Raw genomic sequence first — 21,790 nt, 5'->3', positions numbered from 1 at the left:
GTCGGGCGTGCTTTCGCCACGGCGGCGCGCCCCGGGAAGCCGGGATCAGAGGCCGGCGCGGCGCGTCCGGCCGCCGTTTGCCCTCGCCGCAAAGGGGGTTTTTTGCACCGCACGGCGTAGCCGGACGGACGCAGGATGCACGGAGACGCGCGGCCGCGCGCGTGCGCCAAGCGGATCCCGCTCCCCTCCGCCGCTTCCAAGACCCCCGGGGCTGCGAGGCGGCCGGGGGTCCGGCGGGAACCCCACCGCCTCCTCCCTCCCCTCCGCCCCCGCGCCGGGCTTCGGAAACGGCGGGATCTCTCCCATTTCCCCACCTTGCGCAACCGCAGGGACAGGAAGCCGGAGGCCGTGGCGCATGGTGGAAGCGGGAGGCGGGACGGAGGGAGCAGGATATAATTAGCTCCCAACGAGGATCGGAATCTGGGATAAAGAGCCCGGCACCACCCGGCTCTTGCGAAAAGGCGAGGGCCCCGGCGCCCGGTGCCGGCGCAGGCAGCACCCACCCGGCAGCCCGGGGCGCCCGGTGCCCGCTCCGGGGCCGTTCCCGCGCGGACGCTGGCCCGTAACGAGAGCCGGGATTATCGGTCCCGCTGATGCCAGCCGGGGAATCCGGTTTCTTGGCCCCCGCGGTTGCTGCAGCAACCTTTCCAGCAGGGATAGTGGGGCTTTTTTTTTAATTTAACAAAAGGCCTTTTTGCGCGCGGGGGCCGGGCGGCCCCGAGGGGCCAGGGCTGCGTCACCCGATAGCCCCCGCCGGCCCCCCCCAGCCGCGGCCGGCTCCGAGGACACCGGATACCCCGGGGGCCGGCAGCCAGGGGGCCAACGGATGGGGGATCCCCGCCAGGTGCCGGACCCGGCGGGCGAAGCCGGCTGGGGTGGGGGGTCCCCGCTGCCCCCCGCGGCGTGCATGGATGCATGGATGTGCCCCCCCCCCCCCCGCACCCGGCACCTCGCTCCGGGCAGCGCCCGGCTCATCCCATTTCAGGCACGGGGGGCAATTAGGGACGGAGGTTTAGCAGCGCAGGGGGGACGCGGAGCTCCTGGCATCCGTGCCGCCAAATCCGCGGGGTGCAAAGGCCACCGGAGCCGGGGCCGGAGCTGGAGCGGGCACCCCGCGCGCCGGCCCCCGCGGCACGTCCCGGCGGTGCCAGCCGGGCTGTCCAGCTGCGGCCATCGGATCCTCCCGGAGGGAGGGGGCTTGGAGCTTATTTAAGGTGCCCGGGCGGCCGCAGCCGGGCGCACTCGGAGCCATGGCGTCGCAGCTGGAGGGGGCCATGGAGACGCTCATCAACGTCTTCCACCACTACTCGGGCAAGGAGGGCGACAAGTACAAGCTGAGCAAGAAGGAGCTCAAGGAGCTGCTGCAGAGCGAGCTGGGCTGCTTCCTGGAGGTAGGGGCCGGCGCGGGCCGCGCGGGCCGCCCGGGCGCCTCCGGGGGGGTTCGCCGAGCCCCGACGCTCGCCCTCTGCCCCTTCCTCCGCAGACGCAGAAGGACGCGGGCGCCGTGGAGAAGATCATGCAGGACCTGGACGAGAACGGCGACGGGGAGGTGGATTTCCAGGAGTACGTGGTGCTGGTGGCCGCCCTCACCGTGGCCTGCAACACCTTCTTCTGGGAGAACGCCTGAGCCGGGCCGCCCCGTCCGGCCCCCCCCCCCCCCCACGAAACGCGGAGCTTCCCCCCCCCCCACCGCAACCCCCACCCCTCCGCACCCCCTCGCTCCCGGAGCATCCCGCCGGCATCCAGCTCCGCAATAAAGGCAGCGACCCGGCTGGCGGCGTGTGGTCACCTCCTTGGTTGCCGGGATGGGGGCGGCGTGGGGGGCACCGGGATTGGGGCATTGGGGGGGGGGGTGTCCGTGGGCTGGGACTCGCTGGCATTGTGCCCCCATGGAGGGGGGGGGTCGAGGTTCCCTTCCCCTCCCGCCGGGGACCCCCCACACGCCGGGTCTGGCAGCGCGGGGCGGCAGGAGCGGGAGGGAGGGATGGAGGGAGGGCGGCGGGAGCATCCCGTGGGCCCCCTCGGGGGTCTTCACCCCCCCCGCGCCCCCACCCTGGGGCGGCCCGGCGGGGCATCCGTGCACCCCCCCCCCCGGGGCGGGGGAGGCGGGCAGGGCCCCTGGGGCTCCCGCCCCACACGTGCCACGGCCGCGGAGGGGTGTGAAAACGGCGCCCGGCTTCGACGGAGCGGGACGGGCCGCGCCGCGCCGCGCCGCCGGCCTCAGCCTGCCGCCAGCCCGCGCCTCCCGCTGGCCCCACCGCCCCCGCCGTGGCCCCGCCCCCTCCCCGAGGCCCCTCCCTCCGCGCCTCAGGGCACCAATGGCCGAGGGGGGCGGTGATTGCGTCAGCAGATCGTCCCCGCCCCCTGCCGGCGGGGGCGTGGTCACGCGCGCGGCCCGACGCCTGCGCCCTGCGCCCTGCCGCCGCCATTTTGCCCGGCTCGGCGCGGGCGGTAGAGGGGGAAAAGGGAGGGCGCTGCGGCTGCTGCCGCCGCCATTTTGTCGCGGGCGCTCGAGTGCGGCGGGAGCGGGCGGAGGGGACCGGAGCGAGCCCCGCACCCCACCCACGCACCCGTCAGCTATCCAGACAGCCCCTACCGGAGACCTGGCGACCGTCTGCTTCGGTAAGAGCGGCCGGATCTGTCCGGGGCCTCTGCGGCGGAGCCCGGGGCCGTTCGTCTCTCTGAGGGGAGGCGGGGGGCCGCGGGGTGGCCTCAGGCGGTGGGTCCCCGCCGCGTGTGGGGGAAATGCGGTGCTTTGCCCTGAGCTCGCCGCCTGGGGCCTCGCAAGGTGGCTCGGATGGGGCCGGACCGGCAGGGCCAGGCCTCGCCCTGCTCCCCGGGCCTGGTGCTCGGCGGGTGCCGTCCGCCCCGGCTGCTCGGTGGGCACCTGTCAGCGGAGTTTCTCCGCCACCTGCACTGTGGAGTTTGTGTGGGCAGGGGAAAAAGGCTTTTTTTGAGACACCTCTTTGCCCCCATCCCTCGGGGTGGGGGGGGGGGAGGAGAAAGTGGTGCAGCAGATTATTAGCTCAATTTATAGCTGAGTGGACTGTGGAACATCGTAAAAATTTTATTTGTTACTGGTAGTTTGAGAATAAGTGCTTTCCCTAGTCATCTAAGCGCTAGATGCATTACTAATTATAAAAATGAGGCACTGATTTGAACAGCTAGCGGGTTTGAGCTGTAGTCCGTAGCGTTTTAAGTTGTAGTCATCACCGCTAAAACTTGCGCTCTGATCCAAAGATAATAACAGCTGAGTTTAAATCCCTTTGCTGCTTTCACGAGCAGCGTGACAAGATTTCGTATTAGAGAGCCGCATTGTGACCGCTGGTGAGCTGCCTATTAGAGTATCACATACTCGGAAGCTGAAGTAATTGCACAAACATACGGGTGACCCTGTCCAGCCCAGCTGTGGCAATCTTAAGGTAGTAAGAGGGGATGTGACTGTAATATTTTGAAAGTATATAGGTCTTCTGTAGGAAAAGGAGTCTTCAGATAAGCTTTGAATTTTATTACCAAATGCATGGTATGCATCTGTTTAAGATGGAAACCCCATTTTTCTGTTTTATTGATGCTAACTGCTTAGAAGCTGTAGAAGTGTCACTAGGTGCAGTACCAAGCAAGATGTTTGGGTGCCATCTTGGCTGCTGATGAACTATTTCTGCAGTGTTATTCCTGCCAATGGCAAATCTTCCCTTTCTGAAAAGAAGACTATTTAATAAGGGATGAGATAGCATAGCTTGTTAGTCTATTAAGCTTACCATATCATGATAATGGCCTAGGAAACTTGAGAAAAGCATCAATAGAGTGTTATTTGCCAAGTTCTTGGCTCTCTCCACAAAAGAACCTGAAACGGAATGCAGGTTTTTGAATGTTTAACCAAGTAAATGTGAGTTCTCCTGCTGTTTTTTAAATCGGGCTCTCGTGTTTTGCAGATTCTCTTGATCTGAAGATGGCTGCACAGTCAGCACCGAAGGTTGTGCTAAAGAGCACCACCAAGATGTCTCTGAACGAGCGGTGAGGAAGCCAACAGCAGCTTCAGCTCATAAGAAATTTTTTACTTAATTATCACTGTCTGGTTTCCAAAAACCAACGTGGTTTCTGCCCTGTTTTAACCTCACTAAAACAAGCAGATGGCTATGCACCTCTGTCTTAAACTGCAACAGATGTGGTACACAAGGTTAAAAGGGCAATTGTTTTGGAGAAATTTATCCATAGCAGTTAATATTAAACTATTCAACACATAAATATGGTGGGATGTGTTATAACAAAAAAGAGAAACCTCGCACCCTCCCTTTTTCTTCCACATGTTTTTACATTTATATAGCTGACGCTGCAGTATGGTAGCATGTTACCTAAGCTGCAGTAGGCCTGCTGCTTTGTCCGAGGCAGACACACGTGCATGTGGTCTGGCCTGTAAGAGGCATGCAGCCGGCCATTAAACAAGCCCAAAGACCCTTTAACAATGTTTGGGGCCTTGTAAGAGGCAAATGCTTTGCTCCATCTCCATCTCTCTCTTTTCTTGGTGCTGATTTCTTTACTTCTGTTGAATATCCTTCTGCTTTTCCACGCCATTAAGCTTTTTGTGGTTCTACAGTGACAACTAACAGTGGTGCTTCAGTTATATTTCATTTTCTCACTAATCACTCTTGGATTAACTATGTTAATATCATTAAGCCAGGGAAAAATGAACCATTTGTATGCAGTTCCTGTTCCAGCAAGTGCTGCAGTGAGATTTAGTCTGAATCAGTGCTTGGCTTTTATCCTGGAAAGAGGAATAGTGAGGTGCAGTGCAGTGAATGCCTGTTTGCCTGTTGTGGTTTGGTCAGTCCATATTACTCATTCTGTAGAGCTTTATTTTGCTGTCTTGGGTAGCTTCCAGGACGCAGTAGAAAGCTGCTGGGTTGCTGCTAAGGAAGCTTACCATCTTGTTGTATGTTCTAATCCCTATAGCTCTTAAAGGCAGCAGATTCTTCATGTACCAAAGAAATTGGCAAATGAACTGTTTTTTATAAATGAGTACCCTCAGATGGTGGTGTTTCTTATGGCACCACTTCCGTGGTGTGCCAGAGGCATACCAGTCTGTTCTCAGGGCAGTGTCTTTTATAAAACTGTCTTCTGGCATTGAGTCTTTAAATAGTTTTCTAAACTCCTTGAGGTTATTTTGGATTTTGCAGTCAGATTTCAGTTTGCTTTTCTACTTCTTTGCAGTGTCCTCTCTCATCTGTCATGGTCATCTCTGCTTATTGCTTGTTTTCATTCCTTCTTCCATTTCTAAAATCAGTAACCTAAAACTTTATCACTTCTGAATTAATACACATCATTTCTAAGTTTCCAGTTCTTGCACATTTGTGGAAAACAAGAAATACGTAACTCGCATATGATGTGACCTAAGTACCACTCTTTACATAAGGTTCATGGGATCTGGAGATCCAGTCTTGAGAACCATGAAATGCCAATAAATGTGTGTAATAAAGCTTTATTTAAACACCCATTTTATTCGACCTTGAAGCTTTACTAACATGCTGAAGAACAAACAGCCGATGCCAGTGAATATTCGGGCTACCATGCAGCAGCAGCAGCAGCTAGCCAGTGCCAGAAACAGAAGACTGGCCCAGCAGATGGAGAATAGACCTTCTGTCCAGGCTGCTTTGAAACTTAAACAGGTGAGAGAAAGTATCATATTCTAGTGCAGCCAGTTGATGATGCCTGTCGCCAGCTGATGGCTTTTCAGGATATGGTGGATTTTGGAAAATGTCCCTGAAAGTTAAAGATGAGACATAAGGGGCTAACAGAAAATTCCATTTTTGCTTAAGATAAGTAGTGCTTTGTATCTTATGGTTAATATTACTGAGTTAATCATTTTTGTGCTGGCTGTTCATATCTCCTCTCTATTTTTTCAGAGAAATGTTCTCATTCTGAGTTTCTGGATCTGCTGAGTGCTTCACCTCTCAATCTAGCTGCAGCTACAATTGCTGCAGATTGTTTCCAGTACTTACTATCCAGTTGAGGCTGGTTGCTCCCATCCCCAACACCACCCTCTCTTGGTGCACTCCCTTGATAACAGCTGGCTGCAAGGACCAGATGAACAAACTCTGATTTTGATTGCTCGTGCATACTAGAATTCAGGGCTCACTTAAATTAAGGAATAGTGCAACATTCTCCTTATATAAAAGTGTTTTATCATTCCATATTTTGGTGATTAGTACTGCAGGTTACTGTGTGGCCCTCATATTGGCTTTTGTCTGTAGAACAGAAAACAAACGCCTTTGATTCCTCTGCTGTACTCAATGTGCTTGTCCATAGCTCTGGACTTAGGGAAGATGGGGGAGGCGGTTGAGGTGGGCAATACCATGCTACAGCAATAATTAAAAATAACATACAGAAGAGTTAGCTGTTTTACTAGAGTTCGTTCATTGTGAGACTGAAAGGATTGTTGCAAGTTGTAAACCTGTTTAAATGGAAGAGTTGGAATGATTCGCTGGAAATGTATGTGCAAATTGAAACCTGCAGGGTAGTGGTACGCAGCTGTGTACTGAGTTTAAATGGCAGCACTGCATGACTTGACTACAGTAGTAGTTAAATGCAATTTTCTATGTTATCTAGCACACCAGGAGAAAGCCCTGGAAGGTTTTTAGCTGAGCTGCTTCATCGAATAGCTGGAATACTTAAATCTGCCACACATGCTAGCACTGGGGGCTCTGTGATAAAGAGGAATATAACTGCGTTCTAAGATCTTTTGAGACTTCTGTTGGAAAAACCAGACTGCGGTGCCAGTTATCCTTACAGAGTTTGTAAACAAAAGCTGTGTAAATGGATAGTCTAAATGATTTTCTGTTTTAAAAAAAAAAATCTGTTGAAACCTTAAGAAAGAATGTCACAAGTGGTAAGTTAAACTGGGTTTATAGTGTAAAGTGACTGCTTGCTAAATTGAGGTGCTATGGAAGAACAGGAAAGAACTAACCTTTGGGCTTAGCTCTGCTACCTGTTTCATTAGCCCGTCTGGCGTGGGTGTACTTTCATGATCTTCTAGGATTAAATGCTGCCCTGAATTCTGCCCAGTTGCAAGGGAGGACTATGGAAGGGCCTTGTGGGGAAATCCAGTTAATGTTGGGTCGTCCTTTGACGATCGCAAGCTGCTTTGGAAGTTGATGTAGTGCATGATTTGTTTTTCCACAAGTAATATACATGGTATCACCGGGAGCTTTTTTTTTTGCTGCCTTTGGGTGCGCTACATCCAGAAGTGTAGGGGAGCATTGATTTCAGAGCTGGGTCACCTGTGCTTCAGAAAAGTACTTCTTCAAACTGCTGTGGAGCACTGCTTGTGCTGGCTTTGTGGGTTTGTGTTCTGCATCTTCCACATCTGCGTGCATATGTGTTTATGTATGCCTGCTGTGTTTTTTATCTAAAAGCTTTTATACTTGCTGTGGTTCTAGACGTGCATTTGCTTAGTAGCTGGAGCAGACCAAGATGCTACCATGCTGAGCACTTCTAGTAAAGCAGAAAGGCAAGCGCTCTTAGGTTCTTCCAGTGCAAAGTCCAGCAGCTTATCTTAAACTGCTATGGTAAGTGATGTAAACTAAGAACTGGATTTGGAACATAAACATACTTTCCAGTTCCATTCTGCCAGCTCAGCTGGGCAAAAGAGATGCTAACATCTTTGTCTGCTGCAGCTGTTGGAAAAGTGAATGAATGTCTAAGCTCTGAGGCAGTGAATCTTAAATCCTATTACTGCTACAGAAGATACTGCTCTTAGAGGGACCAGTTCAGCTGTTCACAGACTTGGGTCAACTGGGCTTGTAAAGCTGTCAAGCAGTCAATTTAAGTGAGTCTTGAAACCTGTGGTAAAAGACTGATCCGTGTTGCTTTAACTTCTTTGGACCAAGAGCTCTTGTTCTGGAGACAACCATAAAGGTTCCCACGTGCTTCAGGGGAAGCTCTTTGTGGGGTTCAGCAGTTGCTACAGAAACCATAGCCTGCCATGCAAAGACAGACCAGGTTGCTGGTACCAGGGTATGTTAACAAACTGAGATTTAAATTGGCAGTTGAGGTATTCCTGCAGCAGTTCTGGTACAGGCAGTTGAGGCCAGGAGCAGCTACAGTGTCCCAAGGTAAGCCAGCTCTGCCTGTGGAATGGAGCCTGTGGTGGCTGGGCATACGGGACACAAACTCCACTGTAAAAGCTGCACAAGCCAAGATCATTATTATGCTGTTGCTTTGGTGAGGATGACTTCCTCCTGTATAGAGTTTTCTCTTTAAAACATGTGGAAAAGTTCATGCATTTCCTAGCTGTCTGTTAGTCTTTGTGGAAGCCAGCCAAGAAAGGGTTGTAGCAGTAGGTCAGTGGGGCTGATGGTCGTGGCATTTGGCTGCACAGATGTCACCAGCTCTGGAGAGGTAGGTTAGGCTTGTTCTGCAGTAGGGGTGGTAGTTACTTTCTATCTCAGAGGCTTACTTGAGCTAATCGCTGATACTGTAACCTTCCAGCAAAAAGCATTATTAGGCTGCCTTGTGGATTAAGTGTCTGCTTTGATTTGGACTGGGCAGCACTGCTAAAAATGGAGAAAAATATTTCCTTTTAAGTTGCGAGCTTCTTCCAGGAAAGGTCTTTGTTCTCTGACCTTCACAGATTATCCCTCCCTAAGCGGGTTTGATTGTCTTCCCTTTGAGACTTGAGTATATTGTGGAGAGGTGGTGACCCTGTAGTTATACACGCACACGGACTTATTGCTGATCTGTGACGCTTCTTGCTATGCTGTTTACACTGTAAGTCTGGGATTGCTGCATGACTTTCCTGTTCCTTAAAAATCTTCTATTCCAGAAGAGCTTAAAGCAGCGCCTCGGTAAAAGTAACATTCAGGCACGGTTAGGCCGACCAGCGGGACCGCTTGCTCGTGGAGCCATGGGAGGAAGAGGAATATCTATGGGGCAGAGAGGCTTGCCACGAGGAGCCATGCGTGGTGGGCGTGGAGCAAGAGCTCTGCTGAGAGGAGGAATCCCACTCAGAGGTCAGTACCGTAGCTGAATTGTAGCTGCTCATGTGTGAGCAGACAGTGATACCGTCTTTTTTTTTTTACAGCTTGACTCTGATTCTGTTGCCTTCTAAGCATTGATTAATACAATGACTTGCTCAGTGTTAAAAATAATTTCTTTGCCTAACTTGAATTTCTTTACTCTGTTGAAGGTCAGAGTCTGCTTCGGGGAGGACGTGGTATATCCCCAAGGATGGGCCTGAGAAGAGGTGGCATTAGAGGTCGTGGTGGCCCTGGAAGAGGTGGTCTAGGCAGAGGAGCCATGGGCCGTGGAGGACTCGGTGGCAGAGGTTAGTGAGCACAAACTTCAGGAGTGAGGGCATTGCTGCTGAATAAGTCGGAATAAGTTTTAATTCTTATCTTCCTGTTTCAGGTTAGCATATGTAAGTACGTGCAGACTTAAAACCCCTCCATTCTTGAAGTGGTGTTCAGTGTAGTACTAAAGGAAGGCTTCCTCTTCTGAAACATTTTAGCAAGCCTTGTGCCTAAATGAGATCCTTAACTGTTTCACTGTTGCCAGAGGGGTTTTGGGGAGTATCAGTGAAGTTGTCCACTCCTGCAGATAGCACTGTAGCTGCTTGGATGCTTTGAATAGTAGTAGAGACAGAGTATTTTCATGAACTGAAGACTGCACTGTCTTCTCGCATTTGAAAGAGCAAATTATGTCTAGCCTTTGTAAACCATAAGGCTTTTAAAATAACTGGTGAGTGATGGGGAGAACTAATAGAGGAGAGAACCTAAACCCCTACATGCCAGTGAGCAGCTTCCTCTATGATGATTCAATTTCAGACTTCAAATTTAAGTTTTCATTGATATGAAGCAAGTCTTGGGTAAATAAACTCTTCACTGTCAACAACGACAGAGAAGGATCAGAGTAAACTAGGCATACAGGAGGAAGTACAGGAGACAGCTGTTGATGCTAAGATTGTTAATGCTTTGCACAGATGTTTGATTAGAACATCAGCCAAATGCTCTTTCTGTTAAGCAAAAGTTGTGTGACTTTGAGATCGGCCAAATGTTTCTAGGAGTTAGAGCAGTCTTCAGGAACCTGTCTCTCCCTCAAAAATTTTGGTTTGTAGCTTTAGCTGTATTTCTTAGCCTGATGAATGAATACTCATCAATGTGGTCTCTTGCTATTCTACTTCAGAAGTAGTCTGAAACTGGCTCTAAATTTGAGGTATTTGTAGTAAGTTTGCCTGTACTAGTTGGGAGCATTACCGCTTTGCCAAAAACTTGTATCTGTCCCACGGGTCTGAAGGCATTGGATGACTAGTGCATTCCACCAGAAAGAAAAAAACATGCAAAGCGTAGGTGGAAGTGGAATACAAGCAGGTGAGATGGTAGCATGAGCTGAGAGCGTAGCAGATAGTTGTGGATCAAATGTCCATTTGGGTTTCTAGATTGAAACAGAAGCAGCCTGGAGAGCAACTTTAACTCAGCAGAAACTGCACTGCCCAGGCTTTGGAGGCAGGCTGTGGGGGAGCTGCTTAAGCGGTGCTGCATATGACTTGAGCTCAGAGATGCTGAAGCAGCACTGGCAAGTGTGCTGTGATGTGCAGGCGCTGAGGAGTGACTGCTGTAGCTCTTCCGGAGGAATATAGCTGTGCCAGACCCTGAGGCTCTGTGTGGTGTAGTATGTAACTGTCATCTTGTCTCACTGTAAGGTCGTGGCATGGCAGGCCGGGGAAGAGGGGGCTTTGGAGGTCGTGGCAGAGGCAGAGGACGAGGAAGAGGATCGGCACGTCCTGCGTTGACCAAGGAGCAGCTGGACAACCAATTAGATGCTTACATGTCTAAAACAAAAGGACACCTCGATGCTGAGCTGGATGCTTACATGGCTCAGACAGACCCAGAAACAAATGACTGAAGGTTGTTCTGAGAGACTGTTGTCAAAATTAGTGTGTATGTCAATACCCATAAGCTAAAAATGGAAACCCTGATTCGTGCTGGAAGGACCTGCAGGAATAGGGAGCGACCCTGTTCTACCAAGAGATCAGACTTTAGTGTGTTCCTCTAACACTTTGATACTATGTGTTGTATGAAACTTTTTTTGATTATTTCTTTTTTTATATTTTTTTCCTAACTACTCCAAACAAGAATGTGACAGATCTGTTGCAGTTAATCCACTGACATCAATGCTGGCATGTGTCCAAGGCTCCAACCAGGCGGCACTGGTCACTAAGGTTCTTTTAGCGCGCATGAAGGGAAACGCTGCATGCATGCCACAGTCTGTGCTGCTTTAGGTGAAGTGCTCGCTGGTGCTGAATATAAGGTGTGGGATCACGTGTTTGTGCCTATTACACTTCATGGTTACATTTTGGGATAGGTGTTATCCCTTAGTGTGACTGAATGGTCAAGTCCTACACCTGCAGTTTTGTTTTGATCCTTCTGAAGCAAGCCTACCAAAACTCCTCCCAGCAGGGCTAACAGTCAAGTCGGGTTTTAGGTATAGTGCTCCTCTGTAGACATTGCCAAGCTTCTTGTTTCGTACCAAAAGTTCCTCTCTGTTGATAGCTAGCATTCTGTTAAAAAGTAGTGCAGAGGACTTTCAGGTTGAAGGCTTTTTTGGTTTGCTTTTTTTTCTTCTTTTAGATAAAGTTTGAATTTCTGTTGTATCGTGTTTTGAATGGATGGCACCAGTGGTTTCTGTATACTGATCTGGAAAAGAGCAAATGTTTATTTAAAGAAATTGGAAGTAGGAACATAAAATTACACCTGTGAAAGAAAATCATGGTAGAACTGTCTCTTTAAAACACGGGGTCCAAAATTCGTTTGCTAATGAACGCTGTTACCTTTCAGTGTAACCAAAACTGAATCTTCAAATCAGACCAACTCTGTGTGCACTTAACCCAGATTGGTTTTGGAAGTTGAGAAGGGGTCTGCTCCTCCCTCTGTCCTGAAGTTTTAAGTTCAGCCATTCTGTGAACTGTTCCAGTTTCAATGGAATCTTGTATTTCTGGTTTGTTGTAACAAAGGAGAAATAATTGTAAAAATGATGTGGACTCTGGGTTTTTTCTTTTTCCCCTTGAAATGCTGTAAATCATAAGTAGTGCCTTTTGCTGCTGGTCTCTTATCTGGTACCCTGAGATGAATCTGCTTTATAGGGGGCAAAAGGAAGCCAGTAAGCTTGTATCCTCCACTGCAAGACGAGACATCACAACCACTCTTTGGAATGTGCTCCGGAATAGAGCAGTCCCTAATCGCGCCTTCATCTGCGCTGGCAGAGCCGGGCTGCAACACGAAACCTCGGTTCTCCTGGGGTGGGAGTGGTCAACCCTTGCTGCTTCCAGCCTCCGCATGCAGGATATTGCTCGTCTGCTGCTCCTGGCACAGGGAATACAGTACAAAGGGCTGGTGAATAGCTGCGTGCTCCTCCTTGACAACCCCTTGCGTCCGGGTATTGTAACTGCTCTCGCTGGCAGTGACGATGGTGCAGGCACGCTTCTTTCCTTACCCTCTCCTGCACACTGATGCAGTGCCGTAGGTAAAAGTGCAGGTCACACTCCCAGCAACTGGTTCTACTAAATGGCCCCATCGGAAAAGGCAGGGAGAGCTTCTGGTGCCATCTGGAAGCTTTTCATCTTAGCCAAAAAATTCACGAGATACTCTTAACACTGCCCACCTAGGAGAGGAGCTTTAAACATTTTGTGCTTGAGCTGAAATGTTTAACTTTCCAAATTTATCAGGACATTTTTAAGGGCTAAGAGGACCCTGAACTCTTCAGTTTGCAGAAAGAAGTAAGAGTGGCTTAGCTCGCTAGGTGTGCTGGTGTGTCCAGCTTTATCGTAACACTGTTCCCTGCTTTAAGACTCCAAGATACTGATACTTTCCTGTGTTTTCCTGGAATACCTGTTATCACTTTCAGGAAACCACTGTGTTTTGGTCTCCTTCCTGAATTATACTTCCCCAGCCGAGTCTTAATGTTTACAGATGTAAGTGCTTGGGAAAATCCACTGAAAAGGAACTTGGGAGTTAAAAATGCTGGGAAGTCGGAGGGGGGGAAAGTACTTTGCACAATCACAGCTTCAGCAAAACACTGTGCTCTGTGAACTCTTATTTTGGCCACTGGATGGTGCTTGACTGCCTGCTTGCACCCGTGGGGGGGGGGGGGGGAGCAGCTCTCAGAGCTGCTCGGCCAAGTATCTACCAGAGCTTTTTGGCTGCTTCTTGTATTTATTGCATTAGGCGCTGAGTATGAAGGCATCTTCCTGGCTCCTGCGAGCGTGCGTGTCGCTGAAGCCCGCGCGTTCCTCTTGCTGCCTGCTGGCTCCGGGGAGCCCTGAGCCTGCGGAGCGTCAGGTCTCCCGCGAAGGCCTTCAGCCAGGAAAGCGGACCGGGTTTGGGGGTGTAAGTCTGCAGGGGAAGGGGTTGCTCTTCTTGCTGCCCCCCCCACCCCCCCGGGGCCCTGTTCGGTGCCGCACCCCGACCTCGCTTGCTGGCAGCGTGTGTCAGGGCAGGGGGTGCTGCGTCCCGGGAGCCTTTCCCCGCGCTCCCGGCCCCCTCCCTGCGCCGCGCCGGGGCAGCGGCGGAGCCCGGCGACCTCGGCCGCGGTGCCGGCGGGGCGGCGAGCAGGCGCCGGGGCAGGGGAAGGCGGGCGCGGGCTCGCCTCCGCCCTGTCCGGGGCCCCGCTGCCGCCGCCGCTGCCGCCGCCCGCTGCCGCCGCCGCCCGGCCGGGGGGGGCCGGGAAATGGATCAGTCTGGGGAGCAGACAGCAGCCCCCGCCCGCCCTGCTAGCGCGGCCGCTATTGGCTGGCGGCGAGGCTGCTGCCTGTCACGGCGCCTCCCATTGGCTGCGGCGCGCCAGGGCCTCACGCGCTCCGGCTTCTCCTTTTGTTATTGTAGCAAACAAGTTGCAAAGCGGCGGCGGCGGCCGGAGCGGGGGGTGCGGGAGCGGCGGCGGCGGCGGCGGGAGCGGGAGAGGGCGAGGGAGCGGGCAGGGCTCGGCTCGGCTCGGCTCGGCCCGGCCCGGCCGGGGGCGAGGGCTGGGCAGGGCAAGGCCGGTCTGGGGGCGCGGGCAGGACCGGGGCTGCGGGCAGGACCGGGGCGGGCAGCGGGCCGCGGCAGCCGGAGGAGATGCGCCGGGAACCGGGCCCGGAGTGAGCAGAGACGGGCGGCGGAGGTGAGTAGCCGGCCCGGCCCTGGCGCCATGGACTTTCCCCCCCCCGCCTTGCCCTGCCCTGCCCTGCCCGAGGGGGGCACTTAGCCGAGCACGGGCAGTGCCTCCCCCCTCCACCGCTGTAGCATCTCCGCGCTGCCCCCGGCCCCGCTCACGCCCCTTCCCCCGAGCAGCCCGAGCCTCAGCCGCCCCCTCGGCCCGGGGCCCCCCGGTCCCTTTCCCCCAGCCGCGCTCGGGCCGTCGCCCCCGTCGCTAGCAAGGAAACTTGCCCGGCTGCGGCCCGAGCGCGAGCGATGCAGCCGCCCCCGTTCGCCCTGCTGGGCCCTGGCCGGGCCGTGGAGCCCCTCTCCGCCGCTGCCCCCAAAACCGGGGGAAACAGCCCCGTTGTGCCTGCCTGGGGGAGATCCCCGTGCCCCCCCCACCGGGATGGGGACAGCAGGGTGCCCCCCGGGAACGGGGTCCCCCGGGGGAGGCCGGCTGCTCAGCAGGGAAGTTGTGGGAGCCGGTGCGGGGGCGAAGGCCGGCTGCCTCCCGGCTCCCGCTTTCCTCCCCGCGCTCCGCATCCTCCCGGGCTGGAAATCCGGGCAGGGCAGGGGGGACTCCCGCTGCGCCGGGGAGCCGGGCTGGGAGGAACGAAACCCCCCACCCAGCTGCTCGCCGGAGCCTTTGTCCCTGCCCTTGGGATTATCCGGGAGCAAAGTTAGCGGCCTCCGAGCCGGGAAGGTCACGGAGGGCCGGGGGCCGCGGCCGGACTCGGCTCCCCGCTCCCGCCGGCTCCTTCATCCCCTGGCGTGGGGGAAGCGGCACGTTTGCGGCTTTGGGTTTGGGGCCGCGAGACGGATGAGGCGTTTTTATTGCCGGGCCGATACCGGGCAGATCCTCGATCCGCAGGAGCAGCCCTGACAGGTCCGTGAAAAGCCCCGCGCCGCATCCCCGCGGCGGCTGGGACAAAAGACGAGCGCAGAAATGTCACTTCCCATCTGGAGCGGGGACATGAGGCGCCTGATGGTTCCTTTGATTTGCTGCGGCGCCGGGGCTGCAGGAGCCCCTGCCCGCGCCGGGGAGGCGGGCGGGCGGCGTGGGTCCCCGGGCCGGCGGGGATGCGGCCGGGATGTCGCCGGGTCTTTCCTCCGGGCAGAGGTGGCAGGAGGACCGACGTCTTCTCCAGGAGCCCGGAGGGTGCTCCAGGGCTTCACACGGCTGCGGGGGAGCTGGAGCCGTCTCCGGCCCCCGCTCGCCCCGCTTTCTCCCAAACTGGTCTGCACTGAGTTTCCAAGGGGGCTGGAGGGGGGGGGGGGGGCTGTAGCTGGAAGGAGCATCATCCTGGGGGGGAATCGGCAGTCCGGGCTGCCGGAGCTGTGGGAACTGGAGACCGAGGCCCACGGCCGGTCCCACCCCCCCGCTGGGCCCTGCTTTGCCCTGCTTTGGCCTCAAAAACGAGCCCAGGTTATGAGTGCGCCCGGGAAGGCTGCAGGCAGGGACGTGGCTGCCGTCAGACCGGGCCGCCCTGGCCGGCGTAGCCCGACCAGCGGCTCGCTCTGGGGCCCGAAGGCCGCGTCCTTGGCTTCTCCCTGCCTCAGTTTCCCCCTGCCGCAATCTCTGGTTCCGGCTCTGCGGGGGCTGGCGAGGAGGTGAGGCCACCGCAGCCCTGGGGCTCCCACGCCGGGGGCTCTGCTGGCCCAACCAGCCCCAGGGGCTTTGCGTCTCCCTCCCCGTCGCTGCCCCAGGCCGCGAGAAGAGGGACCCCCCCCCCATGGGCTGGGGTAGACCTGGCGTCCCCTGGCCCCGCCACAGGGCTCCAGGAGGGAATGCTCCAGCGGCCCCCGGCTCCGCTTCTCCACGGGCGGCCGGGGAGCCCGCCGCGGGACAGGGGGGCCCTGGCTCCGCGCCCGCTCGGCAGGGACGAGGCGGCGGCGGCGTTGGCAGGCCGGACCGGCTCCCATCGCGCGGATAAGCCGGGCTGAGCAGGGGTTAACGGTTTGTTGTGTCTGCCGCCGGCCCAAGGATTTTCCCAGGCCCTGAGCGCTGCTGCGCCCGCCCGTGACTCAGAGCCGGGGCCAGCTGCCACCACCGGGATTTGGCCCCGGAGCCAGGCGCGGAGGGAGCGACGCAGCAGGGTGCTCGCGGGACCCTGGCACGCGCGGGAGCCCCCGGCGCTCGGCACGTGCACGGGGAGGCAGGAAGGGGAGACGTCCCGGAGCGGCCGAGGCAGCGAGGGGTTAAGGAGCGGCGCCAGCAGCTTGCGGCTCTGTTTAGTCTGGGCCCCCCCATGCAGCCTGCAGGGAGCCAGGGCCGGCAGCGTGTGGCTGTCACACCAGGCCTGCGCCCGGGGCCAGCGCTCGTGTGCGTGCACCGTTGCGCACCGCGCACACGCAGACATGCTCCCTTCGCACGGCTGGCGTGCGTGCACCGTCACGCACCGTGCACACGCAGGCACGCTCCCTTCGCACGGCCGGCGTGTGTGCATGTTGCACGCTGCGCACACGCAGGCACACTCCCTTTGCACGGCCGCTGTGCATGCACGTTGCACGCTGCGCACACGCAGGCACGCTCCCTTTGCACGGCCGCTGTGCATGCACGTTGCATGCTGCGCACACGCAGGCACGCTCCTTTTGCACGGCCGCTGTGCATGCACGTTGCACACCGTGCACACGCAGGCACGCTCCCTTCGCACAGCCGGCGTGCGTGCACCATTGCACGCTGCTCACATGCAGGCACGCTCCCTTCGCACAGCCGCTGTGCGTGCACGTTGCACACTGCGCACACGCACAACTGGTAATAGCGCTGGTGCGCGCACGCCTTTGACCATCATCCCTGCAAGCTCCCGGCTCCAGGCCAGGCAGACTCTGCCGCCCTCGGAGCCGGGGGCCGGCAGGCGGCTGGGGACGCGCTGCAGGGCCCGGGGCCGCCCCAAGTGTGCCAGGCGTCGCTCTGACCCCCTGCTGCCTCCCGCCCTCCCGGGAAGCCAGGCGCAGGGCTGCGTCGCCTCCCGCCGGTGCCAGCCCTCCCGGGGCCCGGCGGCGCTGCAAGGTGGTTCATCGCCGTCCCGTGGCCCCCCCGCAGGCGAGGGCAGGGGGGCGGCGGGCCCCCGCCGGCCGCAGGTGACGGGCAGGGCCGTGCCGTGCCGTGCCTTGCAGGGCAGCAGCGCCATGTCCCTCGGCGCGCCCACCAGCAGCGACGCCTGCCTGAGCATCGTGCACAGCCTGATGTGCCACCGGCAGGGCGGGGAGAACGAGACCTTCGCCAAGCGGGCCATCGAGAGCCTCGTCAAGAAGCTCAAGGAGAAGAAGGACGAGCTGGACTCGCTCATCGCCGCCATCACCACCAACGGCGCCCACCCCAGCAAGTGCGTCACCATCCAGCGCACCTTGGACGGGCGGCTCCAGGTAACGCCGCCGCACCGGAGCCCCGGAGCCCTCCCGGAGCCAGGGAGGGCCCAGGCGTCCGGGTGCGGGCGGGGGGGGGGGGGGGGGGGGGAGCCCGGGGGAGCCTGCGGCTCCGGGCCCGCGGCCACGCTGACTTCAGTGTCTGGGCTCGCGGCCGCCCCCGGCAGGCGCGAGCCCCCCTCGGGCGCCCCGGGCCTCGCCGTCGTCCCCCCCGCCGCCCCCTCCGGCCGCCCCGCGCTGGCGTCCCCGTCCCCCGCGGCGCGGCCCCCCTTGCCGCGATGAGTCACCGTCTGGCAGCCGCCGAGCCGGGGGGTTGTTATGTCTGCAGCGAGCGCGGCTCCTCGGGAAGCGCGGCGGGAGCCCCCCGGCCCGGCGCCAGCCCCCCCCCTCCCTCCGGGGGGTCCGGGCGCCGCGCGGCCCCGTGGGGCAGCGACTCCCCCCCCCACCCCAGGGCACCGCGGGAATCGGGCCGCACGGGGGACACCGGGTCCGGAGCATTGCCCCCCCCCCCCCCCATGCACGGGACACCGGCTCTGGAGCATTGCTCCCCCCCCACAGCGTGCAGGACACTGGGTCAGGAGCATTGCCCCCCCCCATGCACGGGACACTGGCTCTGGAGCGTGGGCCCCCCCACCCATGTGCGGGACACCGGATCCAAAGCATCGCCCCCCCCACTGCACGCGCGACACCGGGTCCAGGGCATCGCCCCCCCCCGCATGGGACACCGGGTCCGGAGCATCACCCCCCCTGCATGCAGGACACCAGATCCGAAGCATCGCCCCCCCCCCGCACGGGACACCGGGTCCGGAGCATCGCCCCCCCCCCCCCGCACGCGGGACACCGTGTCCGGAGCATCGCCCCCCCCCATGCACGGGGCAGGACCCCGGTGCCGGGGCCGCCCGGTGCCCGCGTGCGTCGCCCCCCCCGCAGGTGGCCGGCCGCAAGGGCTTCCCGCACGTCATCTACGCGCGGCTCTGGCGCTGGCCCGACCTGCACAAGAACGAGCTGAAGCACGCCAAGTTCTGCCAGTTCGCCTTCGACCTCAAGTACGACAGCGTCTGCGTCAACCCCTACCACTACGAGCGCGTGGTGTCCCCGGGCATCGGTGAGGCACCGCCGCGGCACCCCGGGCGCCCCGGTCCCGCCGGGCGGCCCCCTGACCCCCCCTTCCCCCCTTCCCCCCCCGGCAGGTCTGAGCATCCAGAGCCCAGGTGAGAGCCGGGCCGGGGGGCCGTGGCGGAGCGTCCCCGGAGCCGCCGGCCCGCGCGCCCCAGCGCCTCCCCGCGCCCCCCGCCACGGTCTCCGGTGTCCCCCCCCCAGTGCCCCCCGCGCGCCTGGTGAAGGAGGAGTTTGTCCATGACTGTGTGCAGATGGAGGTGCCGCCCGGCCGGGAGCAGGGGGCCAAGCGGGCGCCGCGGCTGCCCCCCGCCGAGCCCTACCGCCAGCCGCTGCCCCCCCTGCAGCTGCCCGCCTCCCCCCGCGCCCCCGCCAGCCTCTACCCCGCGCTGCCCATGTCGCCCCCGGGTGAGTCCCACCGCGTCGTTGTCCCCCCCCACCGTGTCCCCTCCGCCCCGGGGCAGGGCGCTGGGCTGAGCCCCCCCAGCCCCGGCCCCACGCTCTGCCCCCCCCCCCCCCCCACTGCAGTGGCCCCCGGCGGCTCCCTGCTCTCGCTGCCCCCCGGCGAGGGGCTGCTGCAGCTCGCCTGCCCCACGCCGCCCCCGGCCGCCCCGGCGCAGCCCCCCCCGCACAACGGCTACCCCAAGCCGCCCTACCGCGGTGAGTACCGGGGCCGATGCCCCCCCCCCCCAACTCCGCCTGGGGGTCCCCGCGTTGGGACGTCCCCCCCCCTCCACCACCCTCTCTGCCCCCCACCCAGGTTCGCCGGCGAGCTGGACCGGCGGCACCGCGGCCGTCTACGCGCCCGGCCTGGGGGGCCCCCCGCCGCAGCCCGGCCCCCGGAGCCACCCGCAGCCCCCGCTCCACCACCCCAACCACTACTGTAGGTCTGGGGGGACGGCGGGGGGGGGGGGGGGGGACAGGGGGGCAAGGGGATGGGGGGCCTGGGACCGGCCCCACGCGGCTGGTGCACATCCTGGCCCCCCCCGCTCCCCCCCGGCCTCGCTGCAGCGCTGACGCCGCTCTGCTGCGTCCCCAGGGCCCCCCCACCATAGCTCCGGGCCCTACCCGCAGCCGGTGTCCACCCACCCCGGTAAGTGCCCCCCGACCCAGCTATTGCCCCCCGACCCTGGCAGCTGCCCCCCAACCCCGGCAGCTGCCCCCTCCTGCAGCCGCGGGTGCGCTGACCCCCCCCCGTCCTCCCCGTCCTCCCCAGGGCCGGAGTTCTGGTGCTCCATCGCCTACTTCGAGATGGACGTGCAGGTGGGCGAGATCTTCAAGGTGCCATCCAGCTGCCCCGTGGTCACCGTGGACGGCTACGTGGACCCCTCGGGGGGCGACCGCTTCTGCCTGGGCCAGCTCTCCAACGTGCACCGCACCGACGCCAGCGAGCGGGCCCGGTGGGGCGGCCGGGGGGGGGCGGATGGGGGGGTGGTGGAGACGGGATGCCGGGGCAACGCCGGGCGGGTGGGGCTGCAGGGAGCAAAAGCAGGGGGCGGGTGGGGGATGCGTGGGGCAAATAGGGGCTGCAAGGGGGCAAGTGGGGAAGCAGAGGGCAGATCAGGGGTGCAAGGGGTGGACGGGGGATGCTTGGGGCAAATAGGGGTTACAGGGGGGCAAATGTGGCAAGCAGAGGGCAGATCGGGGTGCACGGGGCGGATTGGGGGTGGATGCAGAGGGCGGATGGGGAATGTTCAGGGAAAATGGGAATGCAGGGGTGATGCATGGGGCGGATTGGGGTTGCAGGGGGACAAATGGGGCAGCTGCAGGTCAGGGGTGCACAGGGCAGATGCAGGGGGCAGATGGGAGATGCTAGGGGCAATTTGGGGACGCGGGGGTGATGCACGGGGCAGATTGGGGGTGGGTGCAGGGGCGGATGGGGAATGCTCAGGGAAAACGGGGATGCAGGGCTGATGCATGGGGCGGATTGGGGTTGCAGGGGGGGGCAAATGGGGCAGCTGCGGGTCAGGGGTGCACGGGGGGAGATGCTAGGAGCAAATTGGGGATGCGGAGGGTGATGCATGGGGCAGATTGGGGGTGGATGCAGAGGGCGGATGGGGAATGCTCAGGGAAAATGGGGATACAGGAGTGACGCACAGGGCAGATCGGGGTTGCGGGGGTGCAAACGGGACCGATGCAGTCCGGGGGCGCAGGGGCAGTGCGGCAGCGCCGGGGTGACGTCCCGTGCCGTGTCCCCCCCTCCCTTCCCACCCCCCGGCAGGCTGCACATCGGGAAGGGCGTGCAGCTGGAGTGCCGCGGCGAGGGCGACGTGTGGATGCGCTGCCTGAGCGACCACGCCGTCTTCGTGCAGAGCTACTACCTGGACCGCGAGGCCGGGCGGGCGCCCGGGGATGCCGTGCACAAGATCTACCCCGGCGCCTACATCAAGGTGGGGGCCTCCCCCCCCCCCCCAAATCCCCATCGCCGAACGGCTTCAGGGTCCCCCCGGTTCAGGACTGTCCCCCCGCTTCGTCCCCAGGTGTTCGACCTGCGCCAGTGCCACCGCCAGATGCAGCAGCAAGCGGCCACGGCCCAGGCGGCTGCCGCGGCTCAGGCGGCCGCCGTGGCCGGCAGCATCCCGGGACCCGGCTCGGTGGGCGGCATCGCGCCCGCTGTCGGTGAGCAGCACACGGGGAGCGGGTGTTGGGAGGGGGGTGGGCAGGACGCCTGGGCCCCCCACCCACGGGCCGTGTCCCGCGGCAGGGCTGTCGGCGGCGGCGGGGATCGGCGTGGACGACCTGCGGCGCCTCTGCATCCTGCGGCTGAGCTTCGTCAAGGGCTGGGGGCCCGACTACCCGCGGCAGAGCATCAAGCACACGCCGTGCTGGATCGAGGTGCACCTGCACCGGGCGCTGCAGCTGCTCGACGAGGTCCTGCACACCATGCCCATGGCCGACCCCGCGCCCCTCCGCTAGCCGGGCCCCCCCGGGCGCTGCCGGGCAGCGAGGACGGCGGCCCCCGGCGGTGGGGGAGAGGCCCCGCGGCCCCGGCCCCCCTCCCCTTGGAGGCCCTTTTCTTTTTTTTTTTAATTTAATTTTGTAAGAAAAAGCCAAAAAAAAAAATTGTAAAAGTACCAAAAACTGGGGGTTGGGGGCGGCGGGGCCGAGGCGGTGTGGCTCTTTTTTTTTTTTTTTTTTTTACC

The 21,790-nt window shown here is 59.8% G+C and overlaps 3 protein-coding genes across 5 annotated transcripts; all 3 read left to right on the top strand.

The window, feature by feature from the left end:
- Window positions 1-930: 930 nt before the first annotated feature.
- Window positions 931-1,635, top strand: S100A1 (S100 calcium binding protein A1). The gene is made up of 2 exons (XM_067313238.1): window positions 931-1,391; window positions 1,484-1,635. The coding sequence occupies exons 1-2, from the start codon at window positions 1,251-1,253 to the stop codon at window positions 1,625-1,627; spliced, it is 285 nt and encodes a 94-aa protein (XP_067169339.1). The 5' UTR covers window positions 931-1,250; the 3' UTR covers window positions 1,628-1,635.
- An 817-nt stretch (window positions 1,636-2,452) lies between these two features.
- Window positions 2,453-12,025, top strand: CHTOP (chromatin target of PRMT1). Of its 2 annotated transcripts, none has more exons than XM_067313181.1 (6): window positions 2,453-2,622; window positions 3,933-4,014; window positions 5,510-5,663; window positions 8,822-9,005; window positions 9,182-9,319; window positions 10,694-12,025. In XM_067313181.1, the coding sequence occupies exons 2-6, from the start codon at window positions 3,950-3,952 to the stop codon at window positions 10,894-10,896; spliced, it is 744 nt and encodes a 247-aa protein (XP_067169282.1). In that variant the 5' UTR covers window positions 2,453-2,622; window positions 3,933-3,949; the 3' UTR covers window positions 10,897-12,025. The 2 variants fall into 2 exon arrangements, with proteins under 2 accessions (XP_067169282.1, XP_013797915.1); XM_013942461.2 differs by having other exon boundaries at window positions 2,454-2,622; window positions 8,819-9,005.
- Window positions 12,026-14,070: 2,045 nt separating this feature from the next.
- On the top strand, window positions 14,071-21,781 carry LOC106484276 (mothers against decapentaplegic homolog 4-like). 2 transcript variants are annotated; one of them, XM_067313337.1, is made up of 12 exons: window positions 14,071-14,148; window positions 17,283-17,531; window positions 18,462-18,636; window positions 18,722-18,742; window positions 18,852-19,055; window positions 19,176-19,307; window positions 19,408-19,530; window positions 19,687-19,740; window positions 19,864-20,047; window positions 20,869-21,037; window positions 21,128-21,266; window positions 21,352-21,781. In XM_067313337.1, exons 2-12 carry the CDS (start codon window positions 17,295-17,297, stop codon window positions 21,561-21,563), a joined length of 1,650 nt encoding a protein of 549 aa, XP_067169438.1. In that variant the 5' UTR covers window positions 14,071-14,148; window positions 17,283-17,294; the 3' UTR covers window positions 21,564-21,781. The 2 variants fall into 2 exon arrangements, with proteins under 2 accessions (XP_067169438.1, XP_067169439.1); XM_067313338.1 differs by lacking the exon at window positions 18,722-18,742.
- The last annotated feature ends 9 nt before the right edge of the window (window positions 21,782-21,790 follow it).

The sequence above is a fragment of the Apteryx mantelli genome, chromosome 31, assembly GCF_036417845.1.
Source record: "Apteryx mantelli isolate bAptMan1 chromosome 31, bAptMan1.hap1, whole genome shotgun sequence".
Lineage (NCBI taxonomy): Eukaryota > Metazoa > Chordata > Aves > Apterygiformes > Apterygidae > Apteryx > Apteryx mantelli.
This window is presented reverse-complemented; position numbering and strand designations above follow the sequence as displayed.